The sequence below is a fragment of the Gopherus evgoodei genome, chromosome 2 (genome assembly GCF_007399415.2).
Source record: "Gopherus evgoodei ecotype Sinaloan lineage chromosome 2, rGopEvg1_v1.p, whole genome shotgun sequence".
NCBI classification, from domain to species: domain Eukaryota; kingdom Metazoa; phylum Chordata; order Testudines; family Testudinidae; genus Gopherus; species Gopherus evgoodei.
The window spans coordinates 289394247-289415190 of NC_044323.1; the positions used below are offsets into that span (position 1 = coordinate 289394247).

The window sequence follows — 20944 nt, forward strand, 5'->3', positions numbered from 1 at the left end:
TGCTTCTTGCCTAAATGTGGCAAATCTACTCTCAGAACAGATGCTTCACAAAGTTATGAGCAAACAGCGAACCCTAGGGTAAGGTCTGTGGTGCTCTCCCTCCTCCCACCACATCTAAAATGTTCCTCCTCCTTCTTCCTCCCACACTCACAGTACCCACTACTCTTCAAAATCTACATGGCTCACACCTGCTTTGGTGAGTCCTTTGCATATGTGAAAAGGAAGTCTCTAGTGTCAGCAGTTTTTGCTTCTCAGGTTCTGAAGGGATTATTTTTTCTATCTGGGACAGTTTCTTCTTTGGCTCAAATGGGTGCCCCAGCCATCTCCTGGGCAGAGCATCCTCAGAGCATGTCTGTTTCTTAGCGCTTGGCATACTGAACGGCAAGCCATTACAGCTGAGCATGCCAGCTCCAACTCATGCCTTTCCCAGGATGGCGCCAAGAAGCCTGAGAGGATGGTGAGATGAGCGTGTCTAACACGGTTTTATTTTATGCCACAAACATGGCTTGTGATTAGCCTCACTTCCAACCTGTTGTAAACCATTTGTTCAATGCCCCCTGCTTCAAGTCAGCTCTGCATGTGAAGAGTCCTGCATACATGTCTCTTCACGCTGTGCTGAATTCTCAAAATTCTGTCTGTGCTGCTTCCCAGCTAGCAATGACTTAACATTGAGAGCTCATGCACAGTTGACACTAATTCACACCGAACGAGTAAGCAAAATGCTCTATGGACTGTGCAAAAGAAAGAACAGTAAGCCAGATCTTACACCAGGTTTCATCTACTCTATATGAATGCTCCACAGGTGGGCTGGTTTTGAATGGCAGATGAATTAGGTTTGCATTTCAAATGCCGTGGGATCTTCTGGAATGGAAGATGCTGTATACATTTAAGGGGGGATATCAGGTGTTCAATCAACAGAAGAACACGTGCATGTGAGCGAAGTAAACTAGACTAGGCTCAGGTCTCCTTAGGAAAACTTAGCCTTTTATATTTTGACAACCACAGAACTAAAACTCTCTCCTCGGTGGAAGAACAGGGTCAAAGCAGCACCCCTCTTTCCCCAGACACATGTGAAGCGGCGGATAATGCCAGACACACCACTTCTAATTTTACCACCCTGCACGCTGCGATTACTTAATTTGCCAGTGGGATCCAGAGCCCAGACAGTGAGCTCATGAAGACTGTTATCTGTACAGCATCACCAAACATTTCTGTTGCCTTTAGTCTGCTAAACCTAATGAGGAACAGGAGCTGCTGGGCTGTGGCTGTGAGAATGTAATTTATAAAATTCCACAACTGGTAGGGGTGGAGGGGAGGGTGTGCGCGTGTGTGGACAGAGATGGGAGTTTACTCTGAATGCCGTGGTGATCAAGTGCAGTAACGAAGCAGTTTCGCATTCTGACTCGAACAGCAATACAGTTTGAGCTCCAGAACGTTTCAGTTCTGCCTCCAATAGAAGGTGAGGTACAAGACCAATGAACAAAGGGAGAACACAGCAATTGAGATGTGTCTTCAATTCTTCTGAGGGGCCAGGAGGCTAAGCATGGACAGAGTGGCTCACAGCGATCTGGAGATGATAATCATCATGTATACCCTGAGACTTTGGTATGACAAGGGTGATTAGAGTCGGTTAGCCGACGATCTCCCAACACCTCCCCCTTTTCCTCCTGCAGACACAGACACAGAAATATTTACAGAATAACGTAGTCAACTAACTGCAGTCACGGAGGATACAAAGAGAAACTTGAAAGTGGGAGCCCAGGTACACTAGACTGAGACAGACTTTCTCTAACGTGATCCTTGGATGTACAAAACAGAAGCTGTTCTGATGCGACCCCTGCGGGAATACTGTGTCCAGTTCTGGTGCCTGCAATTCACGAAGGATGTGAATAAATCGAAGAGGGTTCAAAGAAGAGCCACAAGAATAATGAAAGGGCAGAAAACCTGTCTTATAGGACAGAGTTAAGGAGCTCAATTTAATTAGTTTAAAGGAGAGAAGGACAAGGGGTGAATTGATCAGTCTGTAAGTATCTACATGGGGAACATACATTTGATAAGAGAGCAGACAAAGGGATAACAATATTCCGTGGCTGGAAACTGAAGATAAAGTCAGACTAGAAATAAAGTACACTTTTGTTTGTTGGTTTTTTTTTTAACAATGAAGACAATTAACCATAGGAACAAGATTTGGGCTGGTGATGGATTCTCCATCACAGGCCATTTTAAAATCAAGGGTGAATGTCTTTCTAATGGATCAGCTCTAGTTCACGCAGCAAGTATTAAAGGGAGGTCCTATGGCCCGTGCTATGCATGAGGTCCAAGTAAATGACCACACCGACCCCTTCTGGCTTTATAATCTATGAATCCGGCCAAATGCAACCCACAGTATCTATCTGTGGCTAAGTGTCTTTGTCTGGAAAATGGGCCTCAGAGGATCAGAGACTCTCCAAAAGGCTGTGAAGACGGTGCTGTGTGTTATGCACACTGAGCAACCTAGTGGCGAGTACGTGCAACAGGGAAAGCAGCATCCAATTCCAGATCCAGATTCTACGAGATGTCTTCCTCCTCAGTATGGGAGTTGTGTAAACAAGGAGCAGGGTGACGGGGTGCCCTGCACTCAGAACTGTTCTGTCACTCCAAATGAGCCCCCAGGTACTTGTGGTGAAAGGCTCTGGACTGACACACCTGCAAAGGAGGAGTATTATGGCCTGTATACACCACCACCTCTAAGCCTCAAATGACCAGGGACCATTTGTTCTGGGAGCTGCACATACACATAGAGAGAGGCTGCCAAAGATGCTTAAAAGGCTGAATGACCAATTTCCTTTCATTTTAAATCGCAGTCATAGATCTGAGTTGTAGTACAGAGAGTCCATGCCCCAAAGACACTACAATCCTAGCAGATAAGGCAGACCAAGGGTAAGAGGAGAAGTGTCAGTATTACTGGCCCCATTTTACAGATAGGGAGTTAAGGCACAGAGAGATTGAATGACTTGCCCAGGGGCACTCAGGCAGTTTGTTGCGGAGCAGGGAACTGAACCGAGATCTCCTAAGTCCCAGTCAAGCAACGGGCTAGAGTTGAACTGGTGTCCCTATGAGTTCAAACCTCTATGTTCTATTATAAATTCCCCGAGCCACCCCCTCACCTTTCCTGCATTTCCTTCTTACCTCTATGAAGGTGTTGAGCGTGGCATTGGTGGGGTTGTGAGTAATCAGGAACCGCATGTTTTTGTAGCACACCTCCACAGGTGCAGGCCGATTCATACGGGCCATGGTGAAGTGAGGGTGGCAGGGGGAAAGAAAGAAAGAAGGACGAGAAGAAAAAACAAAAAAACAAAAAAAAACCTTGGAGTTTGGGGTGGGAGGGAAGTAATTTAAAAAACCCCCAACACAAATGTTGTGCAAATATTCCCAGCTCTTGGGAGTGTGTTAGATCCCCCAACACACACAAAAAGCCCTGTGATTGAAGCCAAATAATAATAATAAAAAATAATAATCTCCCTTTGTAGTGTCAGTTTCCTTTGGATGTACAATCCAGAGCCGCCGCCCTCCCTGCCTTCTGCGCCGTCCGGTTTCTTTGCTCTCTTCTCTAGAAAGGCCTCTGCACCTGGGAACCTCCTCGCGTGCCGTTTCGCTCTGTCACGTTACCCCATCTGGATAGGTGGAGTACTTGGGAGCAGCGATGGGGGCCCGAAGCGGATCAGGCTGTGGCAGCAGCCAGCAGAAGTCCCTTGGCTGCGAGAGCCATGCACGGGAGATTTGAATGGTTAAACCCAAGGGCACGGACCCAAGGGCAGGCGAGCTGGCCGAGAGCTTTCCTCAGTGGGCACAATGTTGTGCGTGGCAGTACTCAAAGCTGCTCCCCAGCACCTCCATAAATCCACAGCCAGTCACTGGCAGAGAGAGCCTGGAAGGGAGAAACATACAGGATGAAATCACTTTGGGGTTGGGATCAGGTACACAGAAAGCTATACCGGGCCACGTAGTGCCAAAATTAGTAGGGGACGCAGCTGCTGTGTCTGAAGCCAAAGCCCTTTTTCCAGCCCAGTCCCAAGCAAAACACTTCAGGAATTGTCACACTAAGGGCCAGCTAAGGTGGACGTAATGAGATCAGATCAACTAACAGCAAATGCTTGCAAGAGAAACCAGGTAGGCAAGTGGACGGGCAGAGGGCTCCTCACCAGGGCTCTATTCCCAGTTCTGCCCTTAGCTAAGCAGGTAACCTTGGGGAAATCACTGTCTACTCTCTGCCTCTGTTTAGCAATAGGCGTGCCATCGGCCCAGGTCTGACGGTGCTTTGAGGCTGAGCGACTGTGACATGTGTTTGTCAGGTGAAAGGTGTTAGAGGAACACACAAGACGCACTAGTCACCCTGTACGTCCTCTGCAAACCCCGCTCTCTCGCGATTGTGCCATGCAGACACACTCGTGAATGGCTCATCTTCTGGGAAGGCCCATTTTCAAATATTGCTAGTCAGCTGCCCACCCTGGTCATGGGGAGGCTGAGCTCTAGCACGGCCTGTTGGGATACCCCAAGCACCGACTGAGCATCCACAGCGCTCAGCCAAGTCATTATCTGCTTGGAAAACATTCACCTGCTACTTGACCCGTGAGCGCAGGGAGCAGCTCGACGACAAAGACACCCGTCCCTTCAAACAAAGGCTCTTTCCCCTTCCCGAGGCTGACAGGGGGTCTGGGAAGAGGGGGCTCAGAGCCCAAGGCCCAGTACTGGAAATGCTCTCCCCCTCCTGCCCAGCTATACAGGGAGACATGCCCAGCACCCACCACACAGATCTGAGAAGCCAGAGCTCAGCTCTCTGAACGGTGCTAGAAGCCCGACCGTGCTCTGGGAAAGAAGCAGGGTGGTGTTCTCCCCATGCTGCACAGGCCCACACAGGTAGGCAAATGCCTCTACACCTTACAACCAGCACACAGTTCATTGCGACAAAACACTGCAATTGCTTTTCACAGATGACGATGGAACCACACTGTACCCTGCTGCCAACGGCCCAGGGGAATCGAGCAGCAAGCTCTCCTAACAAGCTGGGATCTGGTCGGATGATAATCACAGCAAATCCTTACCCTGGTTCCACTGGCAGGGCAATGAGGGGAGTGTACACTGAGGGGGCGGAGCAGCTCACTGCAAAGGCGGCTTGCGTTCAACGGCTTAGCCTAGGACGGGAAGGGTGGCCAGCAGGTCACAGGTGGAAGTTAAACTGCCCGGCTTAGCTCTGAGAAACTCTCAGCAAGGCATTTCTAGCTGGCTCCATCCAAATGCGAAGGCTTCCTTATGAGAGGCACCAGTGTCTGTGCTCTAATGCGAATCATTTCTATTAAAAAACCTGAGACAGCTGCAGAGACACTCAGCTGTCTGCTCTGTGGGGGGAAGAGAGAGTGGATCCATCCCATGAGCCTTGGAAACGTGCAAGAACCACTAGCTACACCGAGAAACAGTTCCCGCATCCTTGGAGGTGGGAGGGCAGAGGCGGCACTGGGGCCTTCAGGAACGGTTGGAGATTTTAAGCCATCAGAGCATGGACTCAGGATTTCTTTAGCAGCTTCGCTCACTAGAACTGTCCCTGAGAAGATAACAACCTGCGCTGCTGTGTGGCTTCCCCCGGCAGGAGCAGCAGCACAGGAAGGCAGCTGTTAGGAAAGGTCTCCCTTGCCCTGGGTCAATACCATTCCTCATTTGTATGATTTAAAGGGACAGCAACAAGGGTTATACATTTCATCTGCACTGCTATTTCCCCATTAAATTCCCCCGCCACATTTGAACACATCCATGCTCCATCATACTTCTGTCCCCACATGCTGTGCCAGCAGCCCCCTATGTCTGACCCACCTTGCAACAGTCCATTCTTTACAGAGTCAATACTGGAGCAGGATTTGAACACGGGCTTGGGTATGCCAGGACAGTATCAGACGGGTCCTTTTAAAAAGGCATTTAGAAGTAACAGCTGCTTAGTTCTTTTCATAGATCCCAAAGCACTTTACGAAGCGGCGTAAGGACTATCTGACAAACACACCAAGGTGCGGAAAGAACTGCCCCAGGGCCCAATATGTTGGGCTAGGAATGGAATTTAGGTCTCCTGGGTACCAGTCCAGGGCCCCGTCCCCCGCAGCATGCTGCCTCCTGAGCTGTGCTGTGCTGTTCGCACACATTATCTAACTTGTGCTAAGTACACCAGACACTTCAAACACGTTAGCTAGCATGTGTTAACCGGTATGTGCTAACAGCACACCCTTCCCTCCTGACCCAGACAGCCACAGGAACAATCCAGACTCGGGACTCAGGAAAGAACAGCAGAAGAACTTACCCCAATCCCTCTGCTGACACATCTAGTGCCCCATCACCACGGTATGTAGGCCACTGTCCCAAAGATACAGTGCCGCACAATTGGCCATGGCCATTACGGATGTATTGCCTGCCTGAGGCTTACACCACAGGTCATGGTGAAAGCTCTGTGCCCTCGGGTCTCATCCAACACAGCAAGTTCTAATGTTGAGGCAGCCTGTGCGTCCAGGGGAGAAAACCAACCTAGCAAGGAAAGATGTCAAGGATTACAGCGCAGGGAAAACACTGGGTCAGGGTTTCGAGTTCCTGGGGGAGGGAGGGGGAAAAAGAACTCACAGGGTGGATAATTTTAAGTCCAAAGAAAAAATCAGATTCTTTAGGCCACCAGACTCCAGATGCATCACAAAAGGCCAAAGCTCCCCCAATAAGAGAGGGAGACTCCTAAATTATACCTGCCTACCAAAGGGCATTTCAAGCCTGAAGTTTTCTTCTAACTAAGTACATATATGGCCCTAACACCCTAGTATCTGAGGCCTTGATCACTGAGGGGTTTTATCTTCACAACATGCCTGGCAGGGAGGAAGCAGCTCAACTTTACAGGGGGAAGGAAGGCAGAGAGGGTATGTCTACACAGCAAAAACAAACAAACAAACAAAGCCCCACCTCACAGCAGCAAGTCTCAGAGCCCAGGTCAACTGACTTGGGCTTGTGCAACGGGGCTAAAAAACAGCAGTGTTGACATTCCTGCTCTGGCTGGAGCTGGGCTCTGAAACTGGGTGAGGGGCTGGGTCTCAGAGCCTGGCCTCCAGACTGAGTGGGAACATCTACATTGCTATTTTTAGCCCAATAGCTACAGCCTCAGGGGCCCAAGTCAGTTGACCGGGGTTCTGAGACTCACAGCTGTGAGGTTTGGGGTTTTGTTGTTTTTTTTTGCTGTGCAGACATACCCAGAGAGACTCAGTGACTGACTTACCCTAAGTCACACAGGAAATATCTGTGCAGCGCTGGGAACTGAGCCCAGCTCGCACACCGAGTCCCCCTTCAGCTCTTCGTTACTGCCCTTGTCCCAGCAAATCGGGGTTTCCTTGTCCTTTGAGTAACTAAAACAAACAACAAATGCGCTCTGTGTGAACGAGCCAGCTGGGGGCGATTTGTGGCAGGTTCTGCCTGAGCCCTAGCCCTATTTTCAGGCAGCTCGACACCAATTTCACAATCGCAGCCTCTGCAACTCCACTGAAAGCCACAAAGACCCCAGATATCCTGAAAAGCTAAGTGTCCGTTCTAACAAGCAAGATACCAAGGTGACCATCATAGAAAGAGAGGGAGGCTGCGGGACCCTGGATTCAACTCCTGCCTCTGCCACGTTCCTAGTGTGACTTTGGGTAAGTCAGTCCCTTAAACTCACTTCCCGCTCTGTACACTGGGGATAGGAGCACTGGGACGTTAGATAAACACATTAGCAACTGTGAGGCACTAATATCTTGGGGCCCATATGAGTAACCAAGATAGAATGATAAACAGGCTGGTTGGTCCAGGTGAAATGTCTCCTTTCACAGCCCAAAAGCCTCATCAATTACAAGCAGCCAGCTGGTACTCCTGGGTATGAAAAACGGCAGCATTTCAGAAAAGAGCTGGACCTGTGCTGAAGTGGCTGGAACCAAAAGGTCAACAAAGGTAGATCACTCATCCCAGCCTTGCTGTCTCCAAATGCTGACAGTACCTCACTCCTGTCACTCAGCCAGGAAGGGGAGATTTGATAGGATCTGCAGGTCCCCCCTGCGGGAGAGTTCTTTGACAGATGGAGGGCAGCCCTGCCACAGAAGGGTTGGGGGCAGGCAGAGCTGGGGACAAGGGAAAAAGGGGAGAAATTAAGGATCTAACTGCGATATACTGAATGCCCCTCTCTCTGCCCAGATTAAAGTAAACTAGAGGAAGGCCCTTTGCGACAGTGCTCATTCCCCTATGGATTCTCTCCTATTTGGGTCTGAGAAGGATCGTCATTAATAAATGCTATTTAATAAAAATAAGGATCTTCCCTCCCTTCTACGTTGGTCTGCGTTTGCAAAGCACTTAGCAGAGTGGGCTCCTACATAATGCAGCAACACAAATAAATGACATCACATCTCCTCCCAGCTGGACACACCATCTCTTAGTGGAAAGGGCACTGCGCTGTAGCTGGATATAAGCAGCACACTCCCTGGTTTCCTTTCCACTGGAAATACTGTATTCCTTTCCAAAACCAAACAAAACCAAGGCCAACTTAGTTGACTCTATGGAGGAAGGATGGCCCAGTGGCTAGGGTGCCAGCATAGGACTTGGGAGACTCGGTTTAATTCCCTGCTCTGCCACAGACTGTGTGTGTGACCATGGGCAAGTCACTAAGTCCCTCTGTGCCTCGGTTTCCTCATCTGTACAATGGGGGTAACAGCACTGCCCCACCTCACACAGGGGCACGGTGAAGTTCAATACATTAAAGATCGTGAGGTGCTCAGATAGTATGACAATGGAGGTCAGACAGATAACTTCGCCTCGCCTCACCTCATCTCCCAGCTCTGGTTGATTGACACCAGGTAGACAGAGCACTTTGGCCTGTAAAGAGCCACTTGTGTGTGTTTCCAGGAGATACACTATAAAGCACAGAAGATCAAAATTGCACAATGTGCCTGCTGAGTGCCATGTATTTCTGCTTCAAGATTATCCGGGCACGTTTAGGCTGTGGTTCAGGGGGCAGTTTGCAATTGGCCAGCTAAGCAGCAGAGTGAGGGAAAGCAGTGGGGGAAAGAAAATAAACATAACCAAGGAGGATTCATTTCAGCTGGCAGCTGATTTAGTAGGACAAGTTTGCTGGGAAGCTGGTTTGTAACAGGCTACTAACAAAAAGCTGGGGAGGCAGGAAGGCGAGAGTAATCTCTGCCTGGATTTACAGGATAGGCAGGAGATTAAAAACAACCAACATGCGATTTAAAGAGAGATGGCATTACAAAGTAGCAGCAGTGCTAGCAATGCGAGCCATGGCAGGAAAGCAGCTCACACTCACCCCTTATTTACAGTTTGGAAAGCTGGAAGTGACCAGTTTCAAAAAGTGCAGTCAACAGCTGGTGCAGCGCCGTGCCCCTGCAAGGCTCATGGGCTAGAAAACTAATCACTGTTCAGTGCAGTCACCTACTGCCCGAGATAGAAGGGAAATGGCTAAAAGCCATTTTACCCATGTTACAAGGAAAACTCTGCGCTTATCTTCCCCTTCTGTTGGGCAAATACAACACACACACTGACACCCTGCCAAGACAGAGGAGCTGCCCTAAATGCCACCTTAGGAATACAAATGTGGAACTGGTTCCTCCGAATGCAAGTACCATCTGCCACAATTAAAGCTGATCTGAGCCGTCCGTCACTGAGAAAAACCCTTCAGCATCAAGGTATTTTGCTGTTAACCCTCTGTAACGAAACATGTGAGATTAGGGACTTTATAGCCACGTCTGGCTATGTTTCCAAGCAACAGCATGCAATTTATTTTACACACACGCAGGGAACAAAAGAGTATCTGAAACGTCTATCCGTATCTTACCTTTAAGTTGCTAGTATCCAAGCAAACACAACACAGCAGGGTAGGAGAAACCACACACGATTTCTGCCCTGAATAACTCAGTCTGCTTGTAACCAGTCAGCCTGCCCTAAGCAGCCACATGACACTGACACCGCTCAATGGTTAATGTCAAGCAAATGTACCTCTAATACTCTTAGGTCAACTAAGCTTTTCCTCTCTCTCTCTTTTTTTGGTTCTTCAGTCGGTGCCTGCTCCTGAAACATGAAATCAGAGACGCATTCCACTTAGAAGCCTCCAGAGGAGCTGGAAACCTATTAATAAAGCTACTAGTGGATGAGAGGTAGACTGACAGCACAGAGAGTGTCCCTGTGTGCAAATAAGTAACTGGCAGCAGCAACGCGAAACATCCAGGCTGTAAGAATGGGCGTGAGGAACATGCCAGAGACATACGTCAGTAATAGCTATCCTGGGGAAGAGAGAGTGCAAAGCAGTTATAACAAGCCTTTTCCTATTGAAGTATAGGTACGTGATGGATGCAGGCGGTTTCGGGAACCAGGGTTGATGAGAATTCCATAATCACTGCTGACGTGTACAGCAGCTCCAAACACCCAGGTCTTGGGATACATGGTAAGAGGCAGCACACAACAGCTGCCCACCTGTATTGGAAAGCTGTAAAGTCCATAAGGGTCTATCGAACAGCACTGGGAGAAGACTGAAGAAAAGAAAAATGAAGCTAAAATCCCTTCCCCTGGGGAAATTTCTGGCTGTGGAGCAGTCTCCTAAGAAAACTGGTAAAAGCCCCAGTGCTTCGGTGACCTCTTGAATCTGGCTCATTTCAGAGAGAGAGAGAATCTGGAGCATTTTTCAGGCAGCCTTTAGAGCAGCTCACTCCTGTGCGGGAGGATTTTCTTGTGCATTTCACAGTCAAACACAATGTTAAAGAACAGCCAGATTCAATGGCCCCTCATTTAAGCCCTGAAACTAGACAGAGCCCTTGTGTATATTCCGCATGGAACAATTGTGGACAGTCCGGAGACTGTGAACATGGGAGAAATGGAGGAGCTCCCCAATTTCTATGACTGGAGGACATCCAGTATGCAGTCTACAACCTGCCTAGCTGAAGGAGACGCTCCACACCATCCCGGATGGAGGCAGCCTCCCCATTTGATCACCCACTCAGCCACTAGAAGACTCTTGTTTTGAAACTTGCACCTTCCCCAGGTCACAGGCTGCTTAGCTCTGCCTGGTCAGAGACTCAAAATAGCCCATAAGCACATAAGTAAACTGAAACGGGAGGCAGCTCAGCAGAGCAGCATCTTTGTTTGGTTCTCACTTGGTGTAGACCCAGCACAAAAAAGTAGCTGGAACTGTCACAATGCTTCACAGCACACCTGAGGGAGGAGGCTGCTATCAGAGGCTTAACCCACTCAGTGCCATCCTCTACCTTTTACACTACACGAGAGACCATGCTAATGCCGCATTATCCAGCATCCCCTGTTATTCTTTCAGTTTAGCGGGTGCCTCTGAAGACTGCTGACAAACATCCACGAAGGGGTTAACGATGGAGGGAGAGAATGATTGATGGGCTGTCCAACTGCGGGAAAGAGAGCTAAAAGCAGTTCCTCTTGTCAGTAGGAGCTACGTGCCCGTTACTATTCGAATTCTGCAGCACCTGAAGACCCCAAGCAAGACGAGGATCCCCCTGCACTCTGCACAGTGTAAACACACATTAACAGCCTGTCTCCGCCCGCAGAGACGGACAAGATCAAGGGATTGTGGGGAGGGGGGGAAGAAAGGAAGTACAATCATCCCTATTTTAAAGAGGGGGAACCCAAGCACAGAAGGATGAAGGGCCAGGCTGTCAAGGCAGCTCTACACGTTGGGCGATGAACAGTTCTGGAAATCTGAGCTCTCTTGAGAAATTGGACAGTCAGCTCTCTCAAGTCCTAATCCCGTGCCTGAACCACAAGCCTATCCCTCCTCTCCTACCTAGGCTCTGTGGCAACTCAGTCAGGGCCAAGTTTTCCCATTAACGGGCCTGACCCCAGACCCCCAAATCCAAACGTCATCCCCTAGTTTCAGCAACAGCCCTTTGAAAATTGCTGTGGCTCCCCACGGCAGGAAGTATCCTACCAATGTTCCCCAACACCCTGCCCATACACCAGCCCAGCAAGCCTCGAGTGGACAGAAAAATAAACTGACATGGAGACACAGCAGATTTTCCTAAGAATGCCACCACTTGTGAGCCCTCCCGCGACACTTACATAGCCACCTTCAGCAGGAAAGTCAAACCGTCCACTTGGCAGAAGATGACACATGGCAGCAATACTGAAATGGGCAGCAAGTATAAAAGAGAGTGGGAGAAAAACCAACTGGCAATGGTTTTTCGCCCATTGTGTGAGGCAGTCCCTCCCTGAGCTGGAGTTCTCGCAGATGGAGACATAATAGCAAAGCATCTTTGCTGATGAATAATATTGGACAGATCCCCTCCCAAGGAAGACAACCTCAGGGCAAGTGACCTCTGCGGTTTGTGGGCGTGCCCACTCTTAATTCAGTCTCCCCAGTGTAATGACACAATAGGAGATCCTTGCCCTGCCCTGCAAATCCTCTGATGAGGCAAACCATCTTGATGTGGGGCAATGTGGACCTATAAAACTGTGTCATGTTTATGCAGTACTTGGCACATTCAAGTCAGTGCACAAATAACTAATGACTCAGGGCACTGATCCTATGAGATGGGGAAGGATTTACCCATCTGTGAAATGGGGATAACAGGCTGAGGTTAACTGACTAGCCAATTTCCACACAGTGAGTTAGAGGCAGTGCAGAGATTAGAACCCCCACCCTCAACTCCTGCCCCAGTCCAACGGGCCACATGGCTTCTCACCCCTACTCTCCACAGAACCTCAGTGGAAATTTGGTTCCCCGCCTGGGAAACTTACTTTGTGTGAATTCCTTTGCACTAATGTAAGGCTGTTGGGGTTTTACCCTCAGCGGGCAGTACGTGGAAACCGGACAAGGCCAACCGGATACCACGCTCCGTGAGAACTGTCAGCAGCCTGTAGCATTCCAGCACAATCAATGATCCCGTGTCTGAACTTATCACTGTACAACATAAAGTTAGACTGTATGTGCAGGCTATCCTCTTGCTCCCTGGAGATACCAGCCTGGGAGGAGCAAGAGGAGGTCTCTCCTTTGTTCAGCTAGTTTTCCAAATGCTAAGAGGGAAGGTTCCTAAACTGGCACAGAGGAACTGCATGTCTGCAGAGGAACTGCATTCCTCTTTCATTGTTGATGCCTATGCCAATCTGGGATGGGGAAGAATGAGAATCAGCAAGACAGCAACATAACAGGGGAGCTAAGAACACACTCCATTTGTACTGGTGACCCCTCAAAGGGCACCCAGTGACTTACATTAAAAAAAAACATACTCAGAACAAATCAGTGCTCTATGTGAAAGTCCTCACACTGAGTAAATCAGCAGAGTTTTCCAATGACCTCTAAGAGAGTCACAGGTAGCTACTGCTTTCCATGTTATGGCCTGAGTCAGGAAGAGAAGCAGCTCACCTCACATTTTCCCCCCAAAACCGCCACTGTCGCACGGTGCGGTTCCCTACAGCATCTGCGGTGCACAGTGAAGTTGAATTTTTAGGGAGAGGGTCCCCCTACTGCCTGAAACCCCGAGCTTCAAGAGACGTCTTTCCCAGTCTCGCTGCAGCGAGCTCAGCGCCTGGAAATGCTTCTGAAATCTTACCCGAAGCGAGGACGCTAGCACGCCAGCCCTGGGTGTCAGGATGACAAACTCCTTCCTTGTGCGCTAGAAGTGAGGAGGTGGACATAGTGCCCTGCAGCCAAAGTGCTAAGTTATTCTATTCTCCTTCTTTTAAAACCTTCCTAGAGGAAGCGACCTGATGAGGAGCAGATTCCCCCTGTCCTCTCGGGAAGTGAAGTAGCTGAGTATCACGTTTCCAAGGGCTATTAATAACCCATCACATCACACAGGCTTGCCCGAATCGCCCCAGTCAGGATGCAGCAGCTCCGACGGGGTTGTTTTGAAAGGAGTATCCGGTGAAAGCCCCTCTGCACTTCAGATAAGCACTGAGGAACTTCTCTTTCACTGCAGACACCTGCTTTCTATATTTAAAACCCTGCATCTGTTGAATATGTTCGGCTTGGCTGAAAACAAAGCTGTAAAAGGGTACGGGGGGGGTTGGGGGCGGGGAGGGCGAGTGGGCAGGGGAGGTCACATAGTGAGACAAAGCTGGACATTTCCACTAGCTCCCTGCTCCTAGGAAAAAGAGAGAAAAATATAGGGCCTTTTTGTGGTCACTGCATCAGGGGGAAACAAAAAGCTAGCAGCTGGCCATCAAGGAAAAGAATATTGACTATTAACGGGCAAGCAACTGTTATTAATGGTGTTAAAATCATGAGTCTTCTTCCTATTAATAGACTGATTATTATTTGCATCATACTAGTACCCAGACACCACAACTTTGTCAGGGCCACTTTACGCCAGGTGCTGTACATATGGGCCACTGCCCCAGAGAGTTTACAGCTCAGATTTTGCAAAAGGAGCCGCAAGAGAGAGTTAAATGCTGAAATTCCAGGGAATTTCAATGGGATTTGAATCCTGACTCCCTCGGGCTCCGTTGAAATCCCAGCCTAGTATTTTATTTATGACTAAACAAGCGAGTGAAACAAGCAGGAAGAGAGGACAGGCTGGCAGATATTGAGGCATGTTTTTGTAGAGCTTAGATGCATTCGCAAAGTTGTGGGGAGGAGGAGGGCATGTGCCCATGTGTTAGTGTATGTGTTATCGGAAGCCGTAATCGCAGCTGACCACCTATTATCATCAGCTGGCAGGATGCTGTAGGCAGCACAGTAGAAATGAGTCTTAAGGAGGGATTTGAAGGAGGATCAGCGAGTGATCAAACTATTAACTGAGTGAAACCCAGATTTCAGTCACACTGAAAGTAACAGTGACAGTGTGAGCAGAACTATTTCCCCCACGCTGCAGAGGTTCACGACAGAACTGTTAGTTGTACAATGGGAGCGTTTGGTGCTTTTACCCTGCTTGACTATAAATAGAGTTTCTTGATATCTGAGCTCACTACAACCAGGTCCAGCTGATCTCTCTCGCCCTCTTTTTTTTTTTTTACACTAGAAGTACAGGACAGCACATGCTTAGCACACATTCTCTCTGTGCTGGAACAGCTTTCGTGCACAACTAGAATGCAACTATATTTCAAAATAGGCGAAGGATGGTCTCATAGCTAAAGCACAGGACTAGGACTCAGCTCTACATGGGAACTGCCAGACTGGATCCATGGTCCAGCTAGTCCAGTATCTGTCTCTGACAGTGGTCAGCATCGCATGCTGCAGAGGAAGGTGCAAGTAATCTCACATTAAGGCAGATGTGGGATAATCTGACCTTCATATTAGGTAGTCTCCTAATCTCTAATCCAGGGGTTGGTAACCTTTCAGAAGTGGTGTGCCGAGTCTTCATTTATTCACTCTAATTTAAGGTTTCGCATGCCAGTAATATAATTGAATGTTTTTAGAGGATCTCTTTCTATAAGTCTATAATATATAACTAAACTATTGTTGTATATAAAGTAAGGAAGGTTTTTAAAATGTTTAAGAAGCTTCATTTAAAATTAAATTAAAATGCAGAGGCCCCCAGACTGGTGGCCAGGACCCGGGCAGTTTGAGGGCCACTGAAAATCAGCTCGCGTGCCGCCTTCAGCATGCATGCCATAGGTTGTCTACCCCTGATCTATAACAACTCTGGCTTCTGGGATCCATGTCAATATCCAGGCCCTTTCTAAATCTTACTAAGCTTTTGGAATGAACAACATTCTGTGGCAGTGAGTTCCACCGCGTATTTCCTTTTTTTGGTTTTCAGTCTCCCATATTTTAGTTTCACTGATGGCATCCCTTGTCCTTGTGTACCCAGACAGAGAATGAAAGTTCCCAATTTACCTTTTCTGCTCACTCTATATCATTATGCTTCTTACTCATCTACTTTCTAAGATAAGCAATACCAATATTTTCCATCTCTTTTCATATGAGAGCTTTTCCTTCCCCTCTATCCTTTTCACCATCAATTCTCCATTCCTGCTTCTGCCACAAACTTTCTGGTCAAGTTACTTCACTTCTGTCTGAGTTTTTCATCTCTAAAATGGTCCTACTTCACAGGGAGTTGTTGAGGCTAAATTCATGCTTGGAACGCACTTTGAGGCCCTGGAACACAAGAACTATGGATTCTTAAAATGTATAGGTTGGCAGGCAAATTTGGAGTAAATTACCAATAAGTGCTGACTTCTATGATTCACCAATATTTACAGTTACAAACTGGTTATGTGCCACACCTGTCAAGCATCAACACCCCACGGGAGCATCACTGAAGACCTGCGAGAGCACAGTCATAATGGTATTCTATGAGTCCTTCACTGTTTTCATTCTACATCTCTTCACGTTGTGATCATCAATTTCTAAAACTCTGGACTTTATCCGTTACAAAATCTAAAGACAGAACGCGATACAATTACAAGAAATACCTGCATAGCGACAGTCTGTGATTGGAAAGCTTCATTTGAGAGAATACTGCAGCATTGAAAACTACATAGGACTTTCCACTGGGGATTTTACATCACTATAAATGGAGCCTGTCTAAATATAGAAGCTAGGACTTGCGTCTGACCAAGGTTATAAAAAGATTCTGAGTTACACTAGTAAAGCGTAAATGAATACATATACCCGATAAGAACGAAAGCCACTATCATTAGCACAAACTAAAACAAGACGAGAATACTTCTCCCTCAGTTACTTTCTCCCAGTCTTCACTGTTCTCTGTGTCATGGTTTCATAACTGGGATGGGAAACAGACATTTGCAAATGTAGCTGAATTTTTCCTCATGCTTACAATCCCAGGTGAGGAGATTTACCGTACATTGGCTTGAAGTTTGAGACTTGGTACTGTCAGGGTTGAATCTACTGATGATTAAATGATGTTCACCCGTTTTAAAAGTATCTTTAATTTTTGCATACACACCCAGAAACAGAAATGTTCAAAAAATTAAAAATATTCAGCCATGAACTACTAGGATTCTCAGCAATATTTACACTAGCAATTGTTCCCAACTTTGGCAAGATGCATACAAACAGACCATAAAAATCATGTCACTCAATTACCTTCCTTACAACCCACACAATTTATTCACTGAGGGCCACAGCTTTATTCAGCACTTTAAAGACACATGAAAAGACATGAAGCTCACACTCCAAACACACTAATCTCATTTCTGATCGTTTCAGAGGCCGCCACCACGACAACTTCTCGAGCTAGAAACGGTGTTAAATGTTTCACCTTTTGAAATGCTCAGTACCCAGCTCTCAGGCGGCAAGCAGTATTATAACACTAGTGCCTCAAGAAATTTCAGCTTCTAAAGTTACACCAGAATTATAGCGGGGGAAGAAGGAAGTAAAACGAAAAAGAATGACACAAGTTATATCATCTGATACATCCCGACCGATCCAGGTTCAAAGCACTTTGGTACACCAACCTCAATGCTTTCAGGACCACCAGTGTCTTCTAAAGAAAAGTCCTGAATAAGCAATCGGTAAGAAAAGACTGAAATCCTTGGCAGCTCTCTTCAAGCATTCCACTCCCAGCTCAATATGGCCACGACGCAACCTGAACACCTAAATAATCAGAGCTATTTTGGATTTTTATCCCAAGTATTAAAACCAGCACACACATTGAGAGAACAGAAACCTGCATTCCACAGATGAAACAATTTCTTCGTTTTAAGTATCCACAGGGTCCAGCCCTTGCTCCGACAGAGCTGCCAGTTTGCAGTCTTTATTTACTCCCTCCAGAGAGGGCTTTGCTGCAAACAGACTCTCTGTTTGTTGACAAAGTGTTAAGTAGCACGCTTCACATAAATCTCCCTATTTATTATCAAGGCTGCATGCACATTCATCAACCACTGCTGAGTACTTAGCAGCTGCTACATTCCCCTTCAGTGTCACCACACTGCTAGTGTTTATCCTTGGGCTTCACAAAGTGCTTTGACAAGCTTTTACATATGATCCACAACAGCTACTGTATAAAACTAAGGCAACTCTGGGGGGTGGGGTGTATGTGTCTCTTCAGAGGAGTGTGACCTGATGGATAGAGCACTGGCCTGGGACTCAAAAGATCTGGGTTCTATTCCCAGCTCTGCCGCTGGCCTGCTGGATGACCTTGGGTTCATCATGTTACTCCTGTGCCTCAGTTTCTCCATCCATAAAATGGGGCTATGATACTGCTGTCCTTTGTAGCACACTCTGAGATCTACTGAGGAGATGTCCTATATAAAGAGGTAAGTATTATTATTAGTTCTACTTCCAGGTTTACCAATCACCATAGAAACTCAGTGTTGCTATGCTATAGATGCATCTTGACCCGTATCTGAAGTAATACTTGGCAATTGCAGAGCACCATCCCATTAAGTACAAGCATTACTGTACAATACTGTACAAGCATTAGTACAGCATCTCTGAGAGGTAGATAAACACATTTTTCATGGAAGGGGAGAGGTTAAGGCCCTCCTTTTTGAAGTGCTGAGTACCTGCAGCTCCCTTTGAGCTCTGGAACCGCTGTGGGTTCTCTGGTATCAGAGGGGTAGCCGTGTTAGTCTGGATCTATAAAAAGCAACAAAGAGTCCTGTGGCACCTTATAGACTAACAGAAGTATTGGAGCACGAGCTTTCATGGGTGAATACCCACTTCATCAGACACATGACATCAGACATATTCACCCACGAAAGCTTATGCTCCAATACATCTGTTAGTCTTTAAGGTGCCACAGGACTTTTTGTGGGTACTCTAACTTTAAAAATCAAGCCAGTAGTTCAGACACCAACTTCAACAACCCCAGCCTGACACGTCTGGCCCAAGGCCATGCCTGAAGTTACATGTAGTCAATGGGAATAGCCAGGGATAGAAGGTAGAAGTTCTTCATGTTCTAGCCATGCTAAGACTGTATTTTCTTGTGTCAACTGTAAGCCCTGGCAATGTCTATTTTTTCTTTCATCTAAGCAGACTAATTCAGGTTTGGCCAACAGAAGCACGCACTGGACATACAGCAGTGGTGGGCAACCTGCGGCTCATCAGGGTAATCCACTGGGAGCGGCGGCCAGCATGTACCTGCGGATAGTCAATATAAACAAACTATCTCGCGGCCTGCCAGCGGATTACCCTGCTGGGCTGCATGCAGGCCGCAGGTTGCCCACCACTGACACAGAGGCTACTCACCCACCTACAGGGTCAAGAGTTTCTTGGGCTCCCAAGTAGCTAACCCATGGCCCTCTTGCACTCCAAACACAGGCACTGCAATAATGACAAGACACTATCAGAGCTAAATGGCCATGCAAGCCCCGGCGGAGAAGCCCACGTTCACCCATGTGCTTCTGTCCCGGGCACTAGTTAAAACAGGGACAGAAGCAGCAAGTGGTTGACCGAGTTGGAAGCAAATTCAGGGTGTTTCACTCCAAAGTGGGTGCCGGGGTAAGAATTCTTACAGGCTTGCAAAAAGATCCATAGACAACCTCAGGCAGTGCAAGAGTCCTGGGAAAAGCTGAGCCTCTGAGTGAAATGAATGACAAATGCCAAAACTGGCACAACAATCCCCTTCCATCCTGAAAATAAAGTCACCCAGAAGGTTTTCTCCAGGGAAAAGAGAATCTTCTCTTCACAGTCACTGGCAGCAAGATGGTAAAGGAAATACAATTTCTTGTCAATCAGAACAGATCCATTCCCAGAATCTCACACCTGCATGGGAAGAATTAAGCACATTCACTATTTCAGGAGGTATTTCTGTAAGCCTACCCCAAAAGACTGGCAACCTGCTCATGACCTATTCCCTTGAAATAGCCCTGCTGAAGAGAGGGACAACACGACGAACGGGAGAGCTCAGAAAAGGGCGTCTCAGTGCATTACTGACATTTAAGTTGGTGGATCTCAGACTTGTCAGGTTCAGCGGACCCATTCCATGGAGCAGCCAAGAATTCGACATGTAGACCATCTCATTTATCTCCATCTCATTCCTGTATCAGCACACAAAGTTAAGCCTGGTGGTGCCATGCTCGCTACTTCTAAGCAGAGCGGCATTTCAGACAGCTAATATTTCAGATATTGGAGAGCGTCTCTGCTCCTTCCCCTCCTCCCCAACCCACTACGCCCCCCATCCCCCGACCAGCCTGCTTGCAGCCAGAGAAGCCACATAAGAGATTTCTGTTGTTGTAGAAACAGATCTTTTAGGGTGACCAGATGTCGCTCAGCTTTTGGTTCATGCCAAGAACACAGGGCTCCAGATATGCATGGTCGAAAAGAAGAGAGCCAAGAACCCTAAGAGCAAATGTTTCCCAGGAGAAATTCACTGGCATTCTCTCCGGCAAACTGTTTTCTTTGTTTTGTTTGCTTAAAGAAGAGAGGCTAAAGCAGAGATCCTTTAAAGAGACAGGAAAACAAATCCTGCTCAGCAGCTGAAATACTGGGTATTATCAATATAGCAGTAAGAGACCCATTCAGAACAGCAGAGCAGCCATAATTACTATTTCCACCGATTAACCTGTAATTCATTTGAAAATGCAGCCAGTTTGTTCCAGCACCTCCTTCTGACATCATTCATATTTACTGCCTGAAAAGAGTAGCTCACTCCTCAGCACTCTCAGTGGGGACAACTGATCCAAAGAAATATTTAGTTTCTTTAATTGCTCCTTTAACGCCACCCTGCTGTGCCCGCTGATTATTTTGCAGGCTTCCAGCTTCTAATACACTTAGAGGATTTCTTGTTCTTTATTTATAATGCCTTTGGCTATTTGATCTTCACACTCCTGAACTTTGATCTTACGGGGCATCTATCTCAGTTTAAGTTCCTTTCTATTGACTTCACATGGGTTGGATTTCCATTTCTGAAGGATAGTCATCTGGCTCAACCAGCCTCTGAAATCTTCCCCTCTTTATTCTGCTTTCTTTTCTGCTAGGGGCATGCGTGCCCTGTGTGACTATCAGTGTGAGTATGAGGTCATACTATGCTAAACCCAAGGATTTTAATTT

General features: G+C 47.4%; 1 protein-coding gene across 10 annotated transcripts in view; it reads right to left on the minus strand.

The window, feature by feature from the left end:
• PTP4A3 (protein tyrosine phosphatase 4A3) overlaps window positions 1–20944 on the minus strand; it is a 166106-nt gene that overhangs the window by 37325 nt on the left and 107837 nt on the right. For 6 of the 10 annotated variants that reach the window (XM_030553881.1, XM_030553882.1, XM_030553887.1 and 3 more), the window contains one exon: window positions 3169–3907. In XM_030553881.1, the coding sequence (XP_030409741.1) occupies window positions 3169–3273 (105 nt within the window). In that variant the 5' untranslated portion in view covers window positions 3274–3907. Of the gene's footprint in view, window positions 1–3168; window positions 3908–6319; window positions 6367–7270; window positions 7292–9862; window positions 10116–13595; window positions 13769–20944 lie in introns of those variants that run through there. The other 4 variants (XM_030553883.1, XM_030553884.1, XM_030553890.1 and 1 more) reach the window with 4 other exon arrangements.